General features: G+C 45.3%; 1 protein-coding gene across 4 annotated transcripts in view; it reads right to left on the bottom strand.

Annotated features, from left to right (window-relative positions):
• Positions 1-23,793, bottom strand: part of FYN (FYN proto-oncogene, Src family tyrosine kinase) — a 212,742-nt gene that overhangs the window by 16,065 nt on the left and 172,884 nt on the right. For 3 of the 4 annotated variants that reach the window (XM_061131686.1, XM_061131687.1, XM_061131688.1), the window contains 4 exons: positions 21,928-22,092; positions 18,494-18,673; positions 16,224-16,300; positions 15,986-16,139 (listed from right to left, as the gene is read on the bottom strand). In XM_061131686.1, coding sequence (XP_060987669.1) covers positions 15,986-16,139; positions 16,224-16,300; positions 18,494-18,673; positions 21,928-22,092 — 576 coding nt within the window. Of the gene's footprint in view, positions 1-15,985; positions 16,140-16,223; positions 16,301-18,493; positions 18,674-21,392; positions 21,549-21,927; positions 22,093-23,793 lie in introns of all 4 variants that reach the window. The other variant, XM_061131690.1, reaches the window with a different exon arrangement.

Here is a 23,793-nt window from a genome sequence, read left to right as displayed (position 1 = left end):
ATGTGCTCTGACTTACTAGTAGGAGCTTACTTACATACATTTATTTTGCATTAGTTTTCTAAGATAAGCAATGTATTTACATATAATATGTGTTGGAGGGGAAAAAATGAAGAATGCCTTTGTCTTTGTTTTGGTCTCAAAATAGCAGCCGCTCTGACTTCTCTAAAGATAACTCAAGTTTCAAGGAAGACAGAAGGTTAAATTAAAGCAGAGATAAACTGTTAGTGATCAAGTAAGGTTTCAATGGAAAAGAATGAATCAATGCTCACTCTTCTACTCATCTTGTTACTTCAATTTCTCCTCATTTTGGTCTCCTGCCTCCTCAGGGTACAGATGCAGCTCCACATCTGGGAGAGTTCACGTTGGGCTTGGGCAGGGGTCTTTGAAAATGGCCCTGAGGTCGCACACCTCAAACCCCATCTACGAGAATGGGGCCCCTAAGGTTGCTGTGGATACAACCCTGCTGGGGTTGGATGGGGTTGCTCCTCGGGTAAAGTTAGGAAAGCTCAGAAGCCTGGAAAGAAGGACCTCCTGGGTGTAAACACTGCCTTTTCCTTCAAAATAGAGTTCTGCCCCTTCAGATTTTTTTTCATAGGTATCGTGGCAGGCATAAAGCCAAGATCAGAGTTCTAATTGGATGGATTTGTAGAAGAAAGGGGAAAATGTCAGGAGACCTATGCCATAACGAGTGTGGTGTTGCCACATAACTAGCCGATTCACTCTTCCTGGAATTCCCCTTTGGGACCAGGATTAGACACCAAGATAATGTCCTCTCCTCTGAACCTCACTGGAAGAAATCAAGCAGCCGATGAAGCTGTGATGATCTGTGTCGGTAATACCACGGGACATGGGGGTCCCAGAAATGCTCAGAGTACTTGTTCAATGTTTGTGCTGTGTGCTTATTTGCTGAGTCGTGTCCAACTCTTTGAGACCCCATGGACTGTAGCCCACCAGGCTCCTCTGTCCATGATGGGTTCTCCTGGCAAGAATAGTGGAGTGGGTAAGCCATTCCCCTCTCCAGGGGATCTTCCCAATCCAGGGGTCGAACCTGCATCTCCTGCATTGGCAGGTGGGTTCTTTACCACTAGTGCCACCTGGAGAGCCCAGCATGGAGCCTACTTAGAGGACCTTCACAGATCTTCACAGAGTCATCTCTGGCCTCTGCGGCCTTATCACCATCCATACTGAGTTGGCCTCACACCGGTGAAGGTGTCTGTCCCTCTTCATCTTCACTACCTGCACTCCAGTCCTCACTGGCTCCCTGCCACTGGCCTCCTCCCGCAATTCCTTCCAGTTGTCTTCCCCCCACAATCTGGCCCCTCCTCCCCACTCCCCAGCCTCCTGTAACCCTGGGCCTCCCCTCCTCTGCTCCCGTAGGTTCCCTCTGACTATCCTTCCTGCTGCAGGGCCTTGGGTCAGGTTGTTTTCTTTGCTGCAAGTTCCCACCCCACTCCTGCCCATGGCTAAGTCCCACTCCTCCTTTGTTCTTGGCCTGAGTGTTTCTGGCTCGGGAGCCCTGGCCTGAGCACAAATTCTGGGGCAGGTTCCTTAGCTCTGGGCTGCCAGAGTGTCTGATTCATTGTGGCTGTGACTACTCAAGTGCAGTGAACACGTGAGTTGTCAGAAAGTGCACTTCTCTCCTTGGACAGAGACTATCCTTGGGGGCTGGTACATGTCCCTGTGGACGGCCACCATGTGTGTGGTACTGAGTCCAGTGCCCGCTCTACAGAAGGCACCGCTTAAGGAGGTGCTGAATGAATGAGTAACTGGACCCTGATTAACCTGTTCGGCCTTCCCTTCTTGGTGGAACAACCGTGGTTCCTTATAGGGCTTATAATCAGTTCCCCCTTCTCTGGCGAGCCCTTGCCTTGTCCTCAGTGACCAGTGTCACTGTCTACCACCAGCTGGATGCCCTTTGAAGGGTTTAACAACTGTCAACTACAGTAGAAAAGCATCTGTCACATGCTAAGGAAACAAAAACACCTGGAAAACCCAGATTTTTCAGTCCCAAATGAAGTGTGTTCAGAAACCTTTGGGTCGGAGTAAAGCTGTCTGAGACGGCAGGAATCCTGGATTTGGCTCTCTGATGGGCCTAGGGCTACAGCTGGGAGGTTAGACCCACAGAAAGGCAAGGTAGCCAGAGGCCTTGGAGCGATCACAGCAAAAGAAAGTAAAAAAAAAAAAAATCAATTTTTCAATAGACTGGGATGGAAGCAGGTGACTGGATAGCAATCATTCAACCTCACTAGTCTTCAGAATATGGTTAATAACCATCCATGCTTTAAGTAAAAGAAAGGAGACAGCTGTGGATTTATTCAGTTATCAAAGTTTATCTGTAAGACAACCAAAGACCCCCCCTTGCTGGACTAGTTTTGTTCTCTCTCTTCTGGAGTTTCCCAAGTGCCTGGCACGGTCTGCAGTGCTGGGGAGACCATAGTGAATGCAATCTCCTACTCTCAGGGGGCTTGCGGGTTAGCTTGGGAAGGACATAAAATAAACCAGTGACCTTTATATGTCAAACAGCGACAAGGGCCATAAAGAAGAATAAGATGGGCCCTAAGGACAGATGCCATGGGGCGCTGCAGGTTACACTAAGGACTCTGGATTCCATCTAGTGTGGTGGGGACCCACTGGGGGCCGTGAGCACCGCCCCCCAACCCTCTCCTTGTCTTTAAAACACGTAAGTCACACATTATTACCTAGAGAATGATCCACGATGAGCCAGCACGTGAAAAAACCCTTTGACTTTTCAAAACTCTTGAAAAGCATCATGACATTTCAAGGCCCATGGCTGTCTACTAGCAATCAACAGTCGGGCTGATGATGTGTCTGTTGTCACTTCTGTCATGTTTGCTTAACGTGTGGCTCCAGTCACATTCGTGCTGTTTTAGAATACTTTTCACATTTGAGTAATACGAATCATCTCAGGAACAAAGGAGTAGAACTTGGCATACCCCAACACTTGGTAAAGCTCAAACATTCCTATGAGAAATGAGCAATCTTTTCTGAGTTTATTCTTCCCTGATGCTCTTCCTTTCTTTCTAGGCATTTCTCTTGTCTCTGCTGTAGGTTCCTCCTCAGTTTCCCTCTCTCTAAGTGTCTCAGAGGTCTCAGTGCTATATACCCTTCTCTCTGCTCATTCCCTGGGGAAACACGCCTCTCTCAGGATTAACCCTGCCGGGCACCTCTGTGTGAACACGGGGTGGGGGGGTGGGGGGCAGGGTGGGTCGGAGGGGGGGAACACTGGAGAAACTTTGTCTCTCATCTGAAGCCTTGGTTCCCGATTTGCAAATGTCTAAGGGTCAAAGCCTCTAGGATGTCCCAACTTTATCTCAAATGTGGCAACGATGAATCTAAATTTATTTTTCATTAAATCATTTTACTATGAATAAGACAGTTTGTTAAAAAAGATTCTTGTAGGTGGAAAATTTTCCTAGATGGCTGACAAAGTTGATTCTCACTTTAATAGTCTAGGAAGCAAACACAGGCTCTTTTTTTTACTATCCCTTTTCTGGGAGTCAGACCGCGCTCTGCGAGGCTTCAAGGTGAAAAAACTTGAAAGCCGGCTGGGACCTCTCCTTCTCCTTAAACCCAATATCTAACGCATCACTAAAGCCTCTTGCTCCCCTCTCTGACAAGCCTCTCAAACTTTCCCTTTCCTGTTTAAGTTCTCTGCCAAAACTCGATTTAGGTCCTCATCCCTCTGTTTAGACCTTGAGCCATGGTGCCCAGCCTTCAGCTCATTGTTTTTCCAATTTATAATTTTAAGCCTCGGCTTCATAATGTCCACACCAGCCTCCCCCACAACCACACAGTGAGTTCCCTATGGCATTAAATCAAAATCTCCCACCCAGTTTTCTAGGACCCACATATCTATTCAACTTTGGTTCTTTCTGCCCCAAACCCATAGTTAAAGCTAGTCTAGTTTTCTTTCCTGTAACCTGTACCCTGCACTTGGCATAATCATGAACTTGCCTCTTCTTCGTTAACATATTCTAATGTTAATTCTAATGTTAATTCTCTCTCCTTCTACCTGCTTAGCTAAAGCTTGCTCAGCTCAAGCCCCACCTCCTTCATCAAGTCACCTGTGACTACTCCAGCCTTCCCTGAGCTCCCCCACGCTCCTGGAGCCAGTGTGATAAACAAGTTTAATAATGCTTGACGATAGAAGCTCCCACAACAGCTAAGCATATATTGAGTGCTTGGTAAGTGTCAAGCATCATGCAAAGTGCTTTACCCATATGAGGCAGATACTGATTACAGTCCTGTTCTATAGACGAGAAAACTGAACAGAGGTAAAACGATATGCCAAAGGACGCACATAAATGGTGGAGCTGGGATTTGAACCAAGGGAATCTAGCTCCAGAGCCCAAACACTCAACCACTACTGCTACATCCTGTTTCCAACATGTCTCTCTCCTAGTTATTTTGTCTTTCCTTAAATTGAATGTAGATCATTTGAGACTGGAGCCCATGTTTTATGCTGCCCTTCCTTCACAGTACCTTGCCTAAGGCTGGTTAAACAGCAACTGCTCAATAAAAGCTTTAATTGGTTAAAGGGTCAACCAAGCAATTTCTCCAACACTCTGATGGCCACAGAGATTCTCTTCCTTTACACAAATTTAATCAAACCAAACAAAAAACAGTGACACAATACAGCTGCGGAACGAATAACTATTTTCACCCTTAGAGTTATAGGAATAAGATCCTCCTCACTGCACTCCAGGACAGTCTGACCGAAGGCTCTTGGTTTTTAAGTGAAAACAGGACAACCAGCTAAATTTCATTAGGTCAGGATGGCCCATCCCAACCTCCCAGGCCCCGATCAAGTGAATGACGGTCCTTTTGGGCTAGGCAATCTGCTTTCTTCCATCTTAAAAAGAAACAGTTCTTACTTGATTCAGTTACAGTAGTTTATGCATCTTGGTGCATTAAGGCCCTCAGTGGCAGCATTTCAGATGCTCAAATGAAGGCCGCAGAGACTTTCACTTTCCAGTCTGTCCCCTGCATTAAGGGTGTGAAAGTTGGCCAGAAAACAGGGAGCAAATATTCTTTGTGACAATGCAAAAAGGCCCAAGTGTGGCTTGGGCTGGAGTGGTCATTTCTGGAAGGCCCAGGGCAGTCATTAGGGAAAGGGGCCCCAGAGTGAGGCAGACCTGGGTGTGCACACTGGTTTTGCTGGGTGACTATTTAAAAGCCTGCTAAGTATCAGTCTCCTTGTCTGTAAACTGGGCTCTCACAAGGCTGTGATGGGAATTACAAATAATGCAAAGGGCTCAGCACAGCATCTGGCACCTCACAATATCTAAATAAACGCTAGCTGTTATCTTCCTTGGACCTTAATGCAAAGGCACTGAGTTGCATCAGGCCAGCCAAAGCTCCCCAAACTTCATGATAGGAAAAGAGGATGAAGAAAAGCCCATACACTCAGCAGTCAATCACTGGGAACTCACTCAGCCTCCGGGGAGCCCCTGGCACAGCGGGAGGCACTCCTGGGAAACCAAGCAGGAGCCACCTCCTGCCCTAGGACATTCCAGGCAGCTGGGGACAGAAACCCATCAGAGATAACTGTGGCTCTGGCTTCAGGCAGAGGAGGGCTCAGGAGCAAGGGAAAGAGGATGCACACAGGGCAGCCACACGGGAGGCTGCGGCCGGGCCCTCTATTCTTCTTGGAGCTCCAGGCAGGGACGGGGACAGGCCTGGGTGGAACCCAGCTCACATTCCCGGCTCTTACTGGAGAGCTGGACTCTGAAGCCTTTTTTTTTTTTTTTAATGGTGACCAGGCCAATTCCATAGCCTTGAAAATATTCCCTCTGGCTAAAAACTTGGGCCTAGGTAGAGAAGGCAAAGCCAGTGGCGAATGAAAGCAGCCAAACCCTCCCTCCAAAGAGCACGAACAGTGCCCTGAAAACATCTGTAAGGAAGAAAGGCATTTGTATAAACAACACACACCGTTTTTCTGAACCAAAGATCCATCCAGAACCCTGTTTAGTTACAAAGCAGCAAACTCTGCAAGCTATTATATCCAATATTAAATAATGTGAAGTACTTCAATTTTAAAGTTACCCTGGAGGATAAAAGAAAGCATGATCTATGCCAATAACAGGAAGCTGATTACATGGTTGGCGGGGGGTTGAGGGGGTGGTAACAAGGTGGGACCTGGACAGGACATCCTGTTAAAGAGGTAAAAATCAAAGCTGATCTGACCTGGAACTTTGTGGTTATTCAAACAAAATGATGATTTCAAACCCAATAAAACATGCCCAAGCAAAATCTAGAATTTTCATACCAGGCCATAGGAATGACTTTGAAATTTCCCAAACATGTCTAGAGAAATACAACTGTGTGTTTTCCAGTTATTCCTGGTGACACATTCTGTGGTAATTTCTACTTTAGGTTTGTGAGGTTTTTAGCACCATGTGTAAAAAACATAAAGGAAGAGTAAATGGTACAATGGGCTGAGATGCTATTCTATTTGAAATGCATAACAGTCAGTGGGGCGTTAGAGGAGGAAGGAGGTGGGGAGAAGGGAGGAGGGCCATCCTCCCCAGGTTGTGGGTGGAGGAGGACCAAGCTTGGTGGAGGAAGACAAGAACCCAGGACCAGAGGCAGGGCCTGAACATGCTGTAAACACGAGAGCTGCTTGGCCAGGCACTGAACCCAAGTCTGGTGTGGCTGAATCCAGGAAGGAGTATTCACGCTGAGAGGCATGAACAAAGTTCCAAGAGGAGCCCCAGGCCAAGGACCAGACAAGAAGGAGTAGAACATCCATCAGCGTGTATTAAAAGCCTAATCAGGACAATTAGAGGACACTGGGGAGCAAGCCCAGACACCAGGGAGGATGGTGGATGAGGCTAGAGGCAAGGCACCTGTCCCGGTGTCTTGCAGTTGAGGAAGGATGGGAAGGCAAGTGAAGTGTGGAAGGGCGGGAATGCCTTACATGGAGGAGAACAGAAAGGAGGCAGTGACATTTCTTCTATAAACCTATGGGGGAGCCAGAAGGGGAGGGAAGGACACTCGCCTTCCCCCATCACCTTCCTGTTGATGACCAATGACAACCCAGGATAACTCTCACTGGCAACACAAAAGCAAAGAATGAAATTAATCAGCATCTCCTGAAATCACGGGTGTCTGGTTCCTGTGCTCTCAGGGAGGAGATCTAAGATTCATCGGAAGACTTTGCCTGGGACTTCCCTGGTGGTCCAGGGGTTAAGACTCTGTGCTTTCACTGCTGGGGGCACAGTTTCAATCCCTGGTTGGGGAACAAAGACCTTGCATGCCACCAGCATGGCCAAAAACCAAACAAAAAAAGACTTGACTGAAGTACTGAATGTGTGTGCATGTATGTGTGTGTGTGTGGGGGGGGGGGGGGGAAGTGGTTGGGACTTGTGGAAGTGATTATCTTGGGTGGAACTGAAGAAAGGAGGGCCCCTGCTTGCTGTTCTAGAACACCAGAATTCTGAATAACTCCAATGATCCTTCCAGCTTTCCAAGAACTACAAGGAAGGCAAAGGTAGAACCAAATCTCCGATTCACACTCTGGGTATGATGGAGACTGTATCTGTGGTCTTTTCTTCAGAACAAAAGGCAAGAAAGCTGCGTGTAGTGCTCTGGAAGCAACTGTGTGCTGCCGTTCAGCATGGTGAGAATTCAGACTGAAGTCAAAACATACGTCTGAAATTGAGCTCAACACAGACGTCATCTCAAGAATCTGGTCACCCCTAGAAGGGGCAGTGGGCCTGGGTCAGTCTGACATCATGTCACAAAGCCTGCTAGGTGGCAAGGGACACTGGGGTTGGAGATACTGCTCAGAAACAGCTGGTGGTCATACCAAGGGTCTGGCTGGGAGTCAGGAAAAATTGGAAGGAAGAGAGGATGTATAGAAGACGATAACTACTTTGGGGTGCTTTTCCACGCCACTCCCCCAGCCCCTGCCTGTGCCTTTGGGGAGGCTAGCCCCGTGCTGTTGTGCACCCTCCGCCAAAACACGGGGCAGCTTTCACATGCACTGTCTGTCCCTGATTATCAGGATGATGCAAAAGCAGGAGTTCCTCTGTCAGCAAAGCAAGACAAGGAAGCCAAGTGACATTCTTGATGTTTGATGGCAGTCTGTAGTTCCTATTTACACACTTTAAAATCACAGAGGGTGACCATCTGCTTCCTTCTTGATGATTACTAAGGAACGTGGGTGCACAAACCAAGGAGTTGCTCTGACCATTCAGAAACAACTGCCAAATTGCTCTGCTCAAGACAGCACAAAGGAGAGAGAGAGACAGAGAGAAGGGGAGAGAGAGAGAGAGAGACCCATATGGAATACAAAACGTGACCGCCCAGCGCAGAGAGAAGAGGAAAGATTCAGACAAGCTGGGCTCTCGGTGACCCGGGCTTACAGCAGGCCCATCTGTCCCCTCCCTTCTGCCCCCCAGGTGCAGAGTCAGGGAGCAGCCAGGCTATGGGGATGGAGGAAATGAATCCATGTCCTCCCAGAAAACAGTTTTAATTTTAAAAGAGACAGTGGGGGAGGCAAGGGTGAGTTTTCCTTTCCTTTTAGTCGTTGGCTTGCCCCGCGTCTCTTCTCTGAGGAAAACACGCTCTGCCCCACCCATCAGCCTCTCTCGGGCGGCCTGACCGCTACCCCCTGCGCTGAATGGCCCTGGGGCTCCGCGGTGGCTGCGCAGATAAACAATGCGCCCCTCTCGGAGAAGCCAGTGGAAGCCCGGCGGCGGAATACAAATGAAGGCGCGCTCTGCCTGTGACGGAAGTGCACCAAACTCGGAATCTGGGAGGCTTGATTGGAACCAGGCTGGGCTCCGGCACGCAGCTCTCTCAGCAACAGCAGGAAGGGGGAGGGCTGGGAGGGCCTGGCCGAGGGCAGGGAGTTCTGCGGGGAGAGCCTTGGGCTCTCAGCAGACACCCCCGGGACCGGCGACCCTGACCGAGGCCCGGCGGCACGGTCAGTTCAAACAAATGAGCTTCCTGCTCCGTGCTTAAAACAATAGCTGAGCTGGAAAGGGTTTGCTTTTTGTCAAAGGATGATTTGCTTCTCTAGCATGGGAAGAATTAGATTAAATTCAATAATTAAAAGGGTTTCCCCCCCCCTCCTCCTCCCCTGACATTTGCTGTTCGGGTCACAGCACACTGTGTGGGAATGGCAATGCTGTTGTTGACAGAGAACAAGAAACGCATGTGCCGGCGGGAGCAGGGAGGGCATCTCGCTGCGAGATCAGCCTTGATCTGCCACCGGATTACAGGGGCCTCAGAAGAGGCTGATTAATAATTCTGCAGGAGCCCTTGAGCTGGAAAGCTGGCGTTCTGAGTCTGATAATCCCCAGTCGTGGCAGTACAAAGGAAGGACAGGAATTGAATTCACAGTTCTGAATGGTGAAATACAAAATCTGAACGAAATAGGGATCTGCTTCTTCCTGACTGTGTTTGTCAACCTAGCTGCCTGCTTGTTTGTGTTAAATGGCTACTGTGCTTTTTGAATCCAAAATCTGATTATATTTAATTAGTACAGGCATCTGGGATTTCTAATACACAAAGAGTTATTAAAGTAACAAATCTTTCTAAAATATGTTCTCCATGAAAGAATGTGTTAATTTATGCAGCAACAATTTTTTAACATGAAATAATTAACATGAAAACTGCAACAATTATGAATTCTTTGCAGTCTAATTTATATGGGAATTTTCCTCCAGATAATAATCTATTCAACCTAAACCCTCATTTGAACAGACGTATTTTTCTTCTATTCAATACATAAACCTAAACCTACAGCAGGTTTTATACAAAGTCCTAAATGTGCCTGTTTCCATACATTCCAAAGATCCAAAGATTAAATGGGGCTTTGACATTTGTTTTCTCAGCAATGATCTGTCATTAACTCAGACCTTAAAAAAACCCCAGAAAACCCCCAAGCCCCAAATAAACCTAAAACACAGAGCAACTCTAAGTTCCCATCTTTGTGATGATTCAAATCAGGAGAAGAAAGGGTTAAATAGGCAGGTCCTTTTTGCAGGAGACCCTGATGGAGGGGGTAGGGAAAGACCAAGAGATATGTGTGTGTGTGTGTGTGTGTGTGTGAACAAGAGAGACTGGGCGGGGGAAGGGAGAAAGGGAGAAAGAACGCTGTTAACACCCCAGTAGATCAACAGTAGTGATGTGACTGTTGCTACTACTAGACTAAAATTATACAACTGTCAGCTCAGCATCTGCTTTGTGCTAAGTGTTTTCTGTATGTTCTCAGGGAAGCCATACAACAATTCTCTGATGTAGATAACTATTATCATCCCTGTTTTTAGAGGAGGAAATAAAGGCTCAGAGAGGTTAAGTAACTCATCCAAGGCCTCACAACTCAGTAGCAGTGATGCTAATCAGTCATATCAGGATATCTCATATCAGGATAACTTGATTTCATGGGTCATACTCTTAGCTAAGCCAGTCCCTGCCATCTTTGGAACACATGTTTGCACATGCATGTGGGTGTGCAAGTGCACACACGCATGCACAACCATCAGTAACACTGCTGAGAATGTCCATCAGATGTTCAGACTTGACAAGATCAAAAACAATGGAGGCAGGGACAGTTCTCAACAGAGAAGGCAAATCTGAGAAAAAACCAAACTCTGCTGGAGAGGCTGGTGAGTAGACCACCAGATCCCAGCTGTGTGCAGACAGGCCCTTGGGCATGCAGATAAACCAAATGGCACCTGCCCAGATCAACAGAATTGGCTGTAAAATAATGAAATCTATTATTTTTCTTACAAGAATAATTATTCTTTACTATTCCTTACTAGCTTTTTCCTTAAAAAGAATTTTTAGGTAAGAAAATAAAGACCCCTTTCAAGGCAAAGGTACACCACACACAAAAAGTTCAGGTTACAAGCATAGTTTATATTTCACAACTCTTCAACAGCTTTTATAGAGAGCCCATTTAATTCTCACACTAATTATGTGAGGTAATTATTTTTATTATCTCCATTTTACAGATGCTAAAAAATGAGACTCAGAAAGGTTAACTGATTTGCCTGGGGACACACCAACTTTGTAAGAGACAGCTAGTTCAAACTCGGGCTTCCTGACTGCCAGCCACAGCTTCCACAGCCTCACCAGGCTGCCTTAGCAGCCTAAGGAGAAGGAAAACATCTATATAACACAGTGACTGTGTATTCTATCTTTAAAGAAAAGGCCATAAAACCTCTGGGCAGTACAGGTCTGCCCTAAGACCAACAATTCCACTACTAGGACTACACCCAGGAGACAGGAGGACATGACCACCACCACCACAGCAGCTAATTTCATAAAGACTCCCAGTTAGAAATACTAGGAGAATGGATATGTGGATCTATCTGTAAATGGAATACTACTCAGCAAAGAAAAGGAAAGACCTACTGTTCTATGTAGCAATATGGATGAATCTCACTAACGATGCAAAAGAAATTAGACACAAAAGACTGATACTGAATGGTTTGTTTATATGAAGTTCAGTTACAGGGAAAAGGAATCTCTGGTGATAGGCAAAACAGTGGCTACTTTTGGGAGTGCTGACTGGAAGGGGATGAGGAGGTCTCTAGGGGGCTGGCAACATTTGTATCTTCATCTGTGGGTAATTTCAAGGGCACCCCCATATGTAAAAATTCCCTGAGTTGTACACTTCAGACTTATTCATTTTATTGTACATATGTTATGACTCAATAAAAAAAAATGCGTCCACAAAAGCAAATCATTCTGATACATAAGCCAGGTCTATCTGAGCTTGTTAGGTTTAAATCAGTATCAGTCAGCACTGAGCTTCCTAAAAGCTCAGGAAGAAACTTTTTTTCAAGAAAAAATTTTTCAAGACTTCTCGTATGGTCTCTCTGTGTGTGACCTCTGGGGAACTAGAGGCAGGAGGGGCTGTGATCGGACCTCAAGGGAGGGTGCAGGCAGCATGGGGGTGAGAAGCCATGGTTGGCTGAGGGGTGGTGACGTGGGAAGGAGTGCTCGGAGGTGAGGACCCGTGGCCGTAGGACCAGGTGAGGGCACCTCACTCATCTCTGCGCTTGGACATCAAGCTCGGACGTACCGCCGCAAAGACCTCAAGTTCAACAAGTCCCAAACCAAACCAAACTCACCCTTGTTCTTGGAAAGGAAAACCTTCTTCCTGACTCACTCACGCCTGTTGCTGGCAACTTCATCCTTATGACCACTCGTATCTGACCACAGGGAATTAGCTCTGATCCCTCTCTCCCTTTCCCGGATGGTGGCTGAGCCTTTCCACGTGTCTGTGGCCAATCTGGAATTTGTTTATTCCCCAAGAACTTAGCCTTGTCCAGGAAAGAATAACAAGAGTCCTTTTTGTTTACCAGTCGCTCCATGCCAGGTACTGTGCTAAATAATTTACATGTGCTGTTTCACTTAATCTTTGCAAAAATGAAAGCACAAAACAGGGAAAGTATGTTTCCACTTTACAGATAAGCAAGCAAAGGTGTGGAAAAGTTAGGTAATGTGCCCAAGGGCCCAGAGCTGGTGGGTGATAGGGGTGGGTTTCAGATCCCATCTGACTCCATGCTTTGCAGCTTGCCCCGGTTGTCTTTGGCTTTCTTTAGCTCAGGAGCTCCTATCAAAGCCCCTTCACTTAGAAGGGCACTCGAATAATGACGGTTGCCATTACTTGGAGATCCAGATTGAACAGAAGAAGACCTAACTGCTGTCACTGGGGTACATGCAGAGGTAAGAAAATGAGCGATACCAAATGATTGCTAGTTGCCTCCAGAACGCCACTGGCAGAGGACCACCCTCCCCGGCTCTGGGCCTGGTCTTGACCTTCTCCCTGACACGGGGCTGCTGCTTACAATCCAGTGGGGCAGTGAGAGGAGGACAAAGGAACTCAAGAGCGGCTGTTTAACTCAGTTCCCAAATCCAGTTCTGCAGGTTCCTGGGGAAATGCCAGCTCATCCATCAGATAAGGAGGAAGGAGAGACATTTCAGTGAGCCCTTAGCTGGGAACCTCACTACTGTGTTGAGAAACAACAGTCACCCACAGTCTGAAAATACCTGTGATCGGCACACGCTTCTCAACACTGCCCACACTTCCATAAACAAAATGCGGCCTGGCTGAGGCCTGTGGGGAACATAAACCGGACTTGTAAATATTTTCAGGCACACGGAGCAGCTGTCTGGAAGAACTGACTAATTCCCTGCAGAAACTTCAGCATGAAGCACGCATGCCATCTGCAGAACACACCAGTGGATATACACTGGGCCCCTCCTGCCTCATGAAGTGGCCTGGGCACAGGGCAGACCCTCTGGAGGTGTTCTGTAAACAGCTGTGCTGACCTGGAGCTGGCAGATGAAGGGCTTCCAACTCCCCTCACATGCACTTTAGAAGGTGCCTCTTAAAAGCTCTTCTATAAAACAAAGGGGAAAAGGAGCTTATGACTAATCCTCTCAATTTTTAATTTTTCTCTTTTTTTAATCACTGTCCTGATGAGAGGCAGTCAGCACAGCATAAGAGGGTGGATGCGACAGGACCAGCCATGCCTGAATCCAAATCCTGCCTCTGCCCTTTTACAAGCTGTGTGACTTTGTCTGTTACTCAGCCTCTCTGAGCCTGGATCTATCTTCCCCACTCCACTCCTCACATTTGCCCGCTTGGACCTGGCACTGGGTAGGTGTCCTATAAACACCCCTACTCCTTTGTCCTCTGTTGCAACATTTCTGTTATTCTCCTGGCAAATCCCAGGGTCCCAGTCTTTGTTTTTTTCTCCCCAGTTTAATTCTCTAGTCCATAGGGTTGCAAAGAGTCGGACATGACTGAAGCGACTTAGTACTCAGAAGATACTTGTAAAAGGGAAGAGAGAAGAAAAAAGAATTGGAAGAGGGAAGGGTGGAGTATTCTATTTTGAAATTAAGGGTGTGAAGCTGACCCTCTGAAGGGCATCAGGACACCATCTGGGAAGGTGATGGAGGCGGTGAGGATACCACCAGAAAGACAATCAGGAGGAAGGCAGGACCGGAGGGCTGGGGCTGAGGGCAGCTGCATAGCTCTGCCCCGCAGCAGCACGCTTTGGGGGGACTGCAGCGAGGGCTCTTGACATGCCTTCCCCCAGACGCCAATCACCCAGGGCCACAGCCTGGGCATCTCACCCTATGAACTAAATACCCAGCCCTGTCAACAGCACCCCTGACAGCATGCTGGGGGTTCAGGCCCTGCAATGTTCTCACTTACTGATGACTCAAGGGTGCTAATGACAAATTCCAGACAGTCCAGAGCCTGGGGGGAATGGGAGAAACAAATCCTGAACTGCTCCCTCCAGCGCCCAAACACTCACACACGGAAGGATGCTGACACAACTCACCCCTTCCTAAACCAAAGATTCATGTCTCTCAACCTTCACCCGCTTGCCTCTCCTTCTGGGTCTGTGATCTGGGATCTGACAGGTTTGCCTCAGGGTAAACTCTCATTTAGGGCCAGGTCTTAGACCCGGGGGCACTTCAGACCCTCTCAGCTCACCTTGACTCAAAATCATGCCCGCAGTCCTCTCTGGACTGCAGCGCCAATCAAAGCTGCCCAGGTGCCTTTGATTAGCGATACAGCATACCATCTGGCCCTGCACTGTGTGTGTGTGTGTGTGTGTGTGTGTGTGCGCGCGCATGCATGTGTGCATGTGTGTGATGAATGGGCATGCTCAATGTGTCGGCCTTTGGCTCCAGGACAAGAACTGCCACATGTTGGGGAAATCCAAATAGCCGAGCTGTCTGACCAACATGTAATTTAGCCTTTGGACAGTATCTGAACGAGGCAGGGTCTTAGTTTAGCATTTTTTTCCCCTCATCACTTGAGACTGCCAAGAAGGATAAAAGGAGGGAAGAACTGGCATGAAATGAAAGAATTAAAAAAGAAGGTGAGAAAGAAGAACTGCAGAGCTAACCATTATAACCTCCAGGAGATAACACTGCTCTGTAACCTATTCCAGTCATTGCTCAGCCTTGCTCAGAATGATTTGGTTAAGAACAGCAACAATGAAGCTGACCCCCTTCCTTCAGATGTGTTATGTTCACCATGAGGAGCCTACGTTTGTTTGCAAACTGCACACTTAATTCCACACATTTACCCTTTGTCCACTGTGTAAAGTTCTAGGAAGAAAGGAAGTAACCCTGGGAACTCCCTCTCCGGTATCTAGTACTCTAGAAGAACCGGAAAGTTGTCCCACTGGAGTGGCTGCTGGTTTGAGAGGTATTTTATCTGGAGGCTGATTTCTATAATTCTTCTGAGAGGGTGAAATGGAGGGGGATGATTCGAGGAGGTGGAGCTTTTCGAGTAACTCTTGTTCCTCCTGTTGGCCCTCGAGATCCCCTCTCTACCTGTCTTTTCCCTTCTCGGGGCCCATCTGGACTGTCAGTGGCTCCTCTGACTGCTGGTTCTCATTGGGCTTGGCAAGGAGACCTGCAGGAGGGCTGAAGAGTGAGCCTGGGTGTGACTCCCCCAGAGGCCTGTCTCAGCCAGCGGTGGTCTCCGCGCACGGCTGCTCGTTCTTAGTTCTGGTGCTGTTACAAGCTCTGGGAGGCCGCATCATGCCCTGCTGGTTTTCTTAAACCCTGCCTGTGCTGTCGCAAGTAACTCCTTTATTAAATTCTCCAACGAGAGTGCCTTCTGTTTTGGCTGAGACTCTGATGGGATGATGAGCGGCTTCCTGACTGCTCTCCTGCCCTTCCACACCTCCTCCTCAAAAGGCAGAGGGTCCCCAGCCCTGGATGCAGGCACAAGGGTGGCACAAGCCAGGAGGACATCAGTGGACACTCGCGCATGAAAAATGCAACATCTCATCCACCAACTGAACCCACTACAGTCTCCCATCTGCAGTGTGGTCAGATTCCTGCCAGATCAAGAAGGAAAAACCCAGCTGAAGAATGACATTCCGAATATTTTCTGGAGGAAGGGAGGAAAGGAGGAGGAAGGGCCATGCAGGATGGGATCACGAGCCTTTCTCATTCAAGTGCCCACCTTGTCTTGCCGTGTACTCATTGTCCTCGATCAACCTGGCCAATCCGAAGTCGGCGATCTTGCAAATTAGTCCATTCCCCACGAGAATGTTTGCCGACCGCAGGTCTCTGTGGATGTAATTCATGCGCTCGATGTACGCCATTCCTGCGGCAACCTGTGTAGATGGAGGAAATGCACATTATACGTGGCTCCACGTACTCACTCGCTGGTAAATCTAAGGCAGGAATCGAGGGCCTACCTGTGCTGCCATGTCCACGAGGTTTGGTAATTTCAGAGCTCTTCCTTCTCCATCTTTTAAGAAATCGAGTAAACTTCCTATGAACAAAACATAAAGTCATTTTGATTTCCTTTGAAAGGTAAAAATTCCCAATGAAGGGCTGTATCTGGTTTTCTTACTAGAAGTAATGAGGTAATCAGATGAAATGAGGCTATCAGTGAAAAAAAGTTTCACACATAAAAACTGGGCAGAAAAAAAAAAAAACTGGGCAGAAAAAAAAACTATGCATTGGAGGCTGCAGTTTTACCTTTTAAAAGTAAACAATGGCGACTCCAATTCTAAGGACAACAAAAATGGGATGAAGCTAGAAGAAATGGGACTTCATGTCAAAAGAAGCAGCCCTAAATGAGATTAAAGGCTGCACCACTTCAATTTCATTCCCGATCAGTCCCGCACAAGAGTTATGTGGAGAAAACAGTGCCCAGCTGAGTGGCTCCCAAAACATGGTCCTGGACCAGCAAGAACGGCAACCCCTGGGGAACTAGTTGGAAACACAAACTCTCAGACCCCACCCCACATCTACAGAAACAGAAGCTTGGGAGCTCTGGCTCAGAAACTTTAGAAGCCCGTTAGATCAGTGGTTCCCAGTCTTTTTGGTACCAGGGACCAGCATCTTTGAAGACAATTTTTCCGTGGACTTGGGGGTGGTAGATGCTTTAGGGATGATTCAAGCACATTCCATTTATTGTGCACTTTATTTCTATTATTATTACATCAGTTCCACCTAAGATCATCAGGCATTAGCTCTCAAAGGTTGGGGACCCCTGTATTAGGTGATTCTGACATACAGTAAAGTGCACAATCAGTGGCTCAGCTTATTGACAGATTGTTAAATCAAGGAAAGGGTATCTGAAGAATATACGGTTGGGGTAGGTGGCTCCCCACATTAGATCATGGCCAATTAGGCCTTGAAAGATACCTGAAACCAAAGGCTGGAGCTTCAGAGCCAGTGTGATGACCCCGCCTAAGGAGCTCAGAAATGAACACTGGGGCTGAAGCAATCACGGGCAGAGGCTGGAGGTTCATGTGATCACTGGTATTTTTTTTTTCATGCTTTAATCACAAAGTTATTTACCAAATAACCAAATACAAAGGACAAACAATCTGCCAGGGAATAATTCCAGATATATTTTAATAGAAGGTACGTGGAAAGGGAAAAATTGTACTGGTGTCGTCTGATGTACAATGCGTTGCCTTTTAAGGCTGTTTCTTGTTCGGTTCAACTATTTTTCCAAAACAAAGTGATCTGTGGTCTTATCCCCAACAATATTGCTTTGATTAGAAAGACAAAGAGAGAGAGAAAAAGAATGAGAAAATAATGTGCTCTTTAAAAGCAAGTCTTTCTACATTGGATGTTTAAGAAGAGAGCTGAAGAAAAAAAAAAGATGTTGCAAAGATGGAGGCTAAACTTAACCCAGAGCTCAGTGTCTGAGGTTAACTGTTCAGCCTTGCAGAAACATTTAATTTTTTAAAAATTTGTAAGAAAGTAATTTATTACTAAGATGGTTAAGCTATGTACGCCACAAAACCTTTCATAACACAATTTCTTACTTTTATGTTTCTGTACACAAAAAGGCATTTTCAAACCAAATTTTACTGCAAAACAAATAAGCTTCAAACTAATGTGGTTTAAAAAAACTCACCCTTGATAAGGGTTTCCAACATGGTCAAGGTTGTGGTGTCCTGAGTGGGGGACTCAAGACAGACAAAGGTGGTGGGAATGAGGCAGGAGAGATGAATATCTGAAAACTGTATAGCCTCATATCTTTGTTTGAAAAAAATTTAATTTTTAACATAAGCTGTGGCATTTCAAATAACAGCAAACTTTTATAGCCCCCTGTATCAATGGCAACCCATTCCAGTATTCTTGCCTGGAAAAGCCCATGGACAGAGGAGCCTGGCGGGCTACAATCCATGGGGTTGCAAAGAGTTGGACACGACTGCACACACGTGCACTGATCACTCCTATACTAAAAATGAATTACTTTAATTATGGAGAGGAGCTGGGAATCCTGACATGTGCAAAAGCATGCAAAGGAATCTGGGGGTCAAACTCAAGGTCACTGTCTCTTTGTACAACGTTTTCACCAGTGAGCACAGTTTGTGCTTCCTGACAAAGAATGCTTGACTCATGGGGGAAGGAGGGAAAAAACTGGCAGGCAGCTCCGTCCCCCTCCCTGAGACAAGCCTGCAGGTCCCTGTGAGGGGGAGCCCGAGAGGCGCAGTCCAACCTTTATTCATATACTCGGTGACGATGTAGATGGGCTCTTCGGACACCACGGCGTATAGCTGGACCAGTTTGTCATGCTTCAACTTCTTCATGATCTGCGCCTCCTCAAGGAATGATTCAGGGGACATTGTGCCTGGTTTAAGAGTCTTTATGGCTACTTTTGTGTTTCCATTCCAGGTACCTGAAGACACCCCACAATATTAAGTCAAACCAAAGATCCTCTTTGGATGGGAAAAAAACTTTTGTAATGAATAGCTATTTGCATAAAGTTAGATTTTAAGTAAAAAAAAAACTTAATAGAGTTTTTTTTTGTTGTTGTTGTTGAACAAAGACAATCAAATGCAAGGACTCTGTCAAGTATTTTCAACAGGAAAAAATGTGTTTACTTACAGGCTATATCATGGTTTAGAATTCTTTAAAAATCTTTTGTATTTTGATATATATCACTTTCCTTTTCTGGTTCAGCCATGTGATTACAAATTTGTATCAAAAGCTCTGGATACTTTATTTGTTTTTCCTTCTAGTAGTTTTTGAGATATGATTGATATATGGCACTGTATAAGTTTAAGGTGTAAAGCATAATGATTTAATTTACATACATCATGGAGTGACTATCACAGTTAAGTTTAGTGAAATCCATCGTCTCAGACAGATAGAAAATTAAATAGAAATAATTTTTTTTCTTGTGATTAGAACTCTTGGGGTTTATCCCCTATACAATTTTCATAGATAATATACAGGATGTTTATATTTACTTATCATGTATTTCATTAGATCACTAGTACTTTCTGGATGCTTCTTTATAAGGATGAGCATCTAGGGGTTAGAATATGACTGGCCTTCCATGGCCACCCAATAGCCGTCCCTTAGACAGGAGGATGAGCATGGAAGAAATGAGATTAAGTCCTATTTTCTGGAGTGTGCCATTTTAAAATATATGATATCACACTAAGGAAGTCTGGAAATTACCTCTAGACTTTCAGTTGTCAGCAAGGGATGAGCTACTTGACTGAGTCCTTGAGAAGTTGAGCTAAATGTGCTGAGAAGTATTGGCAAGAAGCTCTTGGTCTACTTGCCAATACTTCAACCAGGAAAAGAAAATTCCTCAAGTTTACTGATGGTCAGCCACAAGAACAATGATTTCTATTAGACTGGAAAAATTAAACAGCAGCTAAGAGGGAAAAGAAATATTTAAAACTTCACATGTGTAAAATAATCTAGGAGTTTCAGAGGCAGGCCTGGTTTATGACCTTCATCATTTACCTCATCTGTAAAATATAGAAATGGAACTGGATTATCTTTCCAGTCTCTTTTAGCACCAAAATTTAAAAAAAACCCACTAAATATTATGTGTATCCATTATCAGTCCTATGACTGAATTAAAACTATAAGGTAAACTGAAAAATCTACTAAGTTAGATTATATCAATTTCTATTTGGAAAAGAAGCCTGGTTTAAATTAACTTTATACTTAATATAATTAATCCTAGAACTAAAAAATTCTATAAATTGGAACAAGTCTTGTTACCCTGTTAAAAACATGGTTCATATAATCACAACATGCAACCTAGAAAAATGTAAATTATCAAAGGATAAGTGGCTTAAAAAAGAGTTCATTGAAATCTTATAGAAAACTGACCACTAAACATAAATGGGAAATCTGACAACTAGTAAGTGGTCTGTGTGAGTGTTTTAGCACCCCTGAAATTTTAACAGTGAGATCATCCTCTCTAATATCACTTGGTTACCTAGATAACCTTCCATCCTGATCCTGAACTACCTCAACATGATGTTTCACATTCAGGGGAAACCATAAGAGCATGCATAACGATTTAAAATTGGTAACTATAACGTTTGAAAATAAATTTTTGTACAGAGTTTAATTTTTCCCGATTTTATATATGACTGTATTGAAACCCTTAGGACCCACAAATCTAACTATAAATTGGGTGGATAAGGGAGTGTAAGGCCATATAAATACAACATGAGAGTTAGATTCCAGATAGAGAGAGACACAATAAGTTGACTGGGAAAGCGATTATATTAATAATGATAACACTTACTACATATAACGATATACTTACTATAATGGCATATGCATACACACGTCCATGTGTATATCTGAGTGTGTGTCTCCCCCTCTCTCCCTCTCTCTATATGTAGTACTTACTAGTTGTCAGGTTCCATTCTAAGTGCTTTAACTGCATTAGATCTTTTAATGCAGATCACACCTAAGTACCTACACCCACACAAATCAACAGGTACCAACCTATGCTTTTGCTTTTCAATAATGTTGCTTTTAATTGAATCTAATAAAGTAAGAAGCCAGATTCCATAAGCACCAACATGACCTTATTGACAGATGTTTCCGGGTGTTTTAAAGCAGTGGGGAAGGCCGGTGCGGTTGGCCTGACCAAAGACAACCAAATTAAGAGAGAAGAACACGTGTCTACTGAGTACCTGCCATACGCCATCGAAAAATACTATGCCATATCACCCTCAAGGTAATCCTATGAAGTAGGTATTATTTCAGTTTTACAGATGAGGTAACTGAGGTTCAAAGAGATGAAATAAGCCCTGTGCCCATGGTTAATCAGCTGGAAAAGATCCAAATTGAGGCTACTGAGGAAAAAAGCCCATGGTCTTTTCCTACATTAGGCCATCTACAGAATCTTACCTTCCCGTGTCTTAGGAAGAGGAAACATCAGATTCTCACTGTACTGGTTTTCTGTTCTGCATGCCTTAGTTAACCACGTGAAGGGGAATAACCTGAACGGCCTGTGCCCATCTAGCCATCCAGGTCAAGCGTCTTGGTCCCACCAGCTGTGTGTGTGTTTGTTCAAAATTGCCTTTTAGCTGGCTTTGAGATGCAGCCAAAACAAAATGTGCCCTCTGCCTTACCAAGCCACACTTCAGCGAAACACCCCTGACCCAGCTTCTTCTCCAGACACAGGGAATCACGTGCAACTTCCCAAGCATCTTTAGACAATCCAGAAGTTTGTGGGGTACAACTCGATGCAATCACAGTTAAGTTAAAACACAAACCATCAGCTTTCTCTACAGGAAAGGGAATTAATAAAGAAAACACAGTCCTTATAATCCATAATCATGCATGCACTAGAAAAGATGGGAGGTGACGGGCCCTTTAGGGTGACACTGTTCATTCTACCAACATTTGCTGTTGGAAATGAAGGCATTTGGTGCAGTCTAGAATATTCCTTGTACCATTTCTTGGTTTATGAATTGAGGCTCATATAATAGTATCATTTGAGCCATCTGCCAATCTTAACCAGAATTCTGAAATCAAAATCCAAATCATTCGTCATTCATATTCTCCTCCTGGCCAAAAAAGTCTTTATTTTCACCTTCCATCTTCGATGTTTGGGACTTGCCCAAACGAGAAAGCTAGTAGTAGAGTAATTGAGTCTCAGCATACCCATCCATACTTCCCCAAACTGCCCATTTCCCAGTCTCTTGATCAACTGCAGGGATTCTCGAGGGATTTCCCAGACATCTTTGGTTTTGACTGACAGATCGGTAAGCCGCGGCATCCCTTTGTGACAGGGAACGACTAGACGACAGCAGAGGCCGGCGGCTCTCTCTGACGGAGCGAGGACGGCAGCGGGAGGGGAAGAGAAAAGCAGACACGTGAAACAGCGACACTCACAGGGGCACACACCCGGCCAGCGCACGGGGCGCCTCCGCACAGTGCTGCGTCCGTAGAGAACCACACACGTGCTGGGAGACGAGACATCACACACTGAAGCGTGCTCGCTGGAGGCGGGACAGAAGACGTTTTGGACTTCGATGACTGCGTACACCCAGGTCTAGAATAGTCTATGCAGAGATACAGACTCAGGCCGCTTTGGGGGTCTGGGCTTACGAAATGAGAAAAATGCTTTCAGCCCCGTCTGCTGATAACATGTCTTCCGAAACTCTGCAAATACCCTCGGCTGATTTCAAAAGGTATGTTTGGACCACAGAATGTCAGCACAATTATCTTTTGCCGCCGTCTCATATCAAGGGCGTGGGGACTCTCTTTGCTATGAATATACTTAAAATTATAGCTTCGGTACAGGCTTCTCGCACAGAACGTTAGACTGTTACAAACTAGTAAGGCTGCAGGTTACACCCGGTGAGGGAAAAAAGAGGTCCCGTTTCTCTAGTGATTTCTCTGACAATGTGAACTGACTCTATTCTACCAGTCAGCTACTCTTGCTTCTTTGAAATCTTCCATTAAAAAAATCTTTATAACAGTCTCCAATGTATAATTTAGGAGTCTGGTTTGAAAGGAGAAAGAATGGGAACTAAAATTTGCAAAAACTCGAGGATGTGAGAGAACTCTATTTCCTATGAATAAGAGGAAAGAAAAAAGTCATTATCACTTATAGGTTATTTGGAGGATTTTTCCCTTTTCTTCTCTTTCTCCTTAAAGAAAAAGCCTTTTAGACTCTAGCAGTGGTAAGGAGAAATTGTCTAAATGCCAAGCTAAACATTGGTCAGGTGAGAAAGGTGACAATGGACAGGGACTCAGGGCAATGACAAAAGCTGCAAAGAGCCTGGCTGGAGGTGGGACGGAGCCCCGCTGGCCACACCCCACTGGAGGCCCCCCCTACTCCAGGGACACAGAATGTAGGACTGTCGCCTTTGCTCCAGGAACCGGCTGCAAGTTCCTTTTTATTCCTTTCTTTTTGATAGAATCAGGTTCTCAGACATTTAGGCAGGAAATTATTTATGTGTCAATATTTCAAAGGCATTTTATTGTGTGAGGGAGAGAAAGAGGCAAGGGGAGAAGCCAATATAAAAACAAATCTGTCTCGAGATGGATTTTTTTTTTTTTTTTTGGAGATTAAAAAGTGTCTATTGCTCCTCCCGTCCCTTCTCTCCTTCCAGCTTTATGATGTTATTAAGGTGCCCTTTCCAACACAATATTTTCAAATGATCCAAGCCCTGGGGATCCAGCTGATGTCTGGCTGTAATGAAATATATTTAGGCATTTGAGAGATCCTTACAACATGCGGGCATTTTGAGCACATCATTTAATCTCAGGGAGATATTTTGCTTCATTTCTCCTAAGTATTTCATTAGAATCCACACCAATGAAAGTGACCCCCTCCCTTAATCAACAAGCTTGCCAAGTGTTGTTAATGTTTTTTCATTTGCTCTTTAGTGCCCAGGATCAATAGACAGATATTTCTTAGTGCCATTTTAAAAAAATGGCTTTTTTTGGTGCTAAAAAATTATACACACGTATTTTTAAATGAATGAGCATAGAGCAATAGTGGAAGTCAAGCCATGTAGT

Source organism: Dama dama, chromosome 28 (genome assembly GCF_033118175.1).
Source record: "Dama dama isolate Ldn47 chromosome 28, ASM3311817v1, whole genome shotgun sequence".
Lineage (NCBI taxonomy): Eukaryota > Metazoa > Chordata > Mammalia > Artiodactyla > Cervidae > Dama > Dama dama.
Note: the sequence above shows the minus strand (reverse complement) of the source record. Positions and strands in the feature narration are given on the sequence as shown.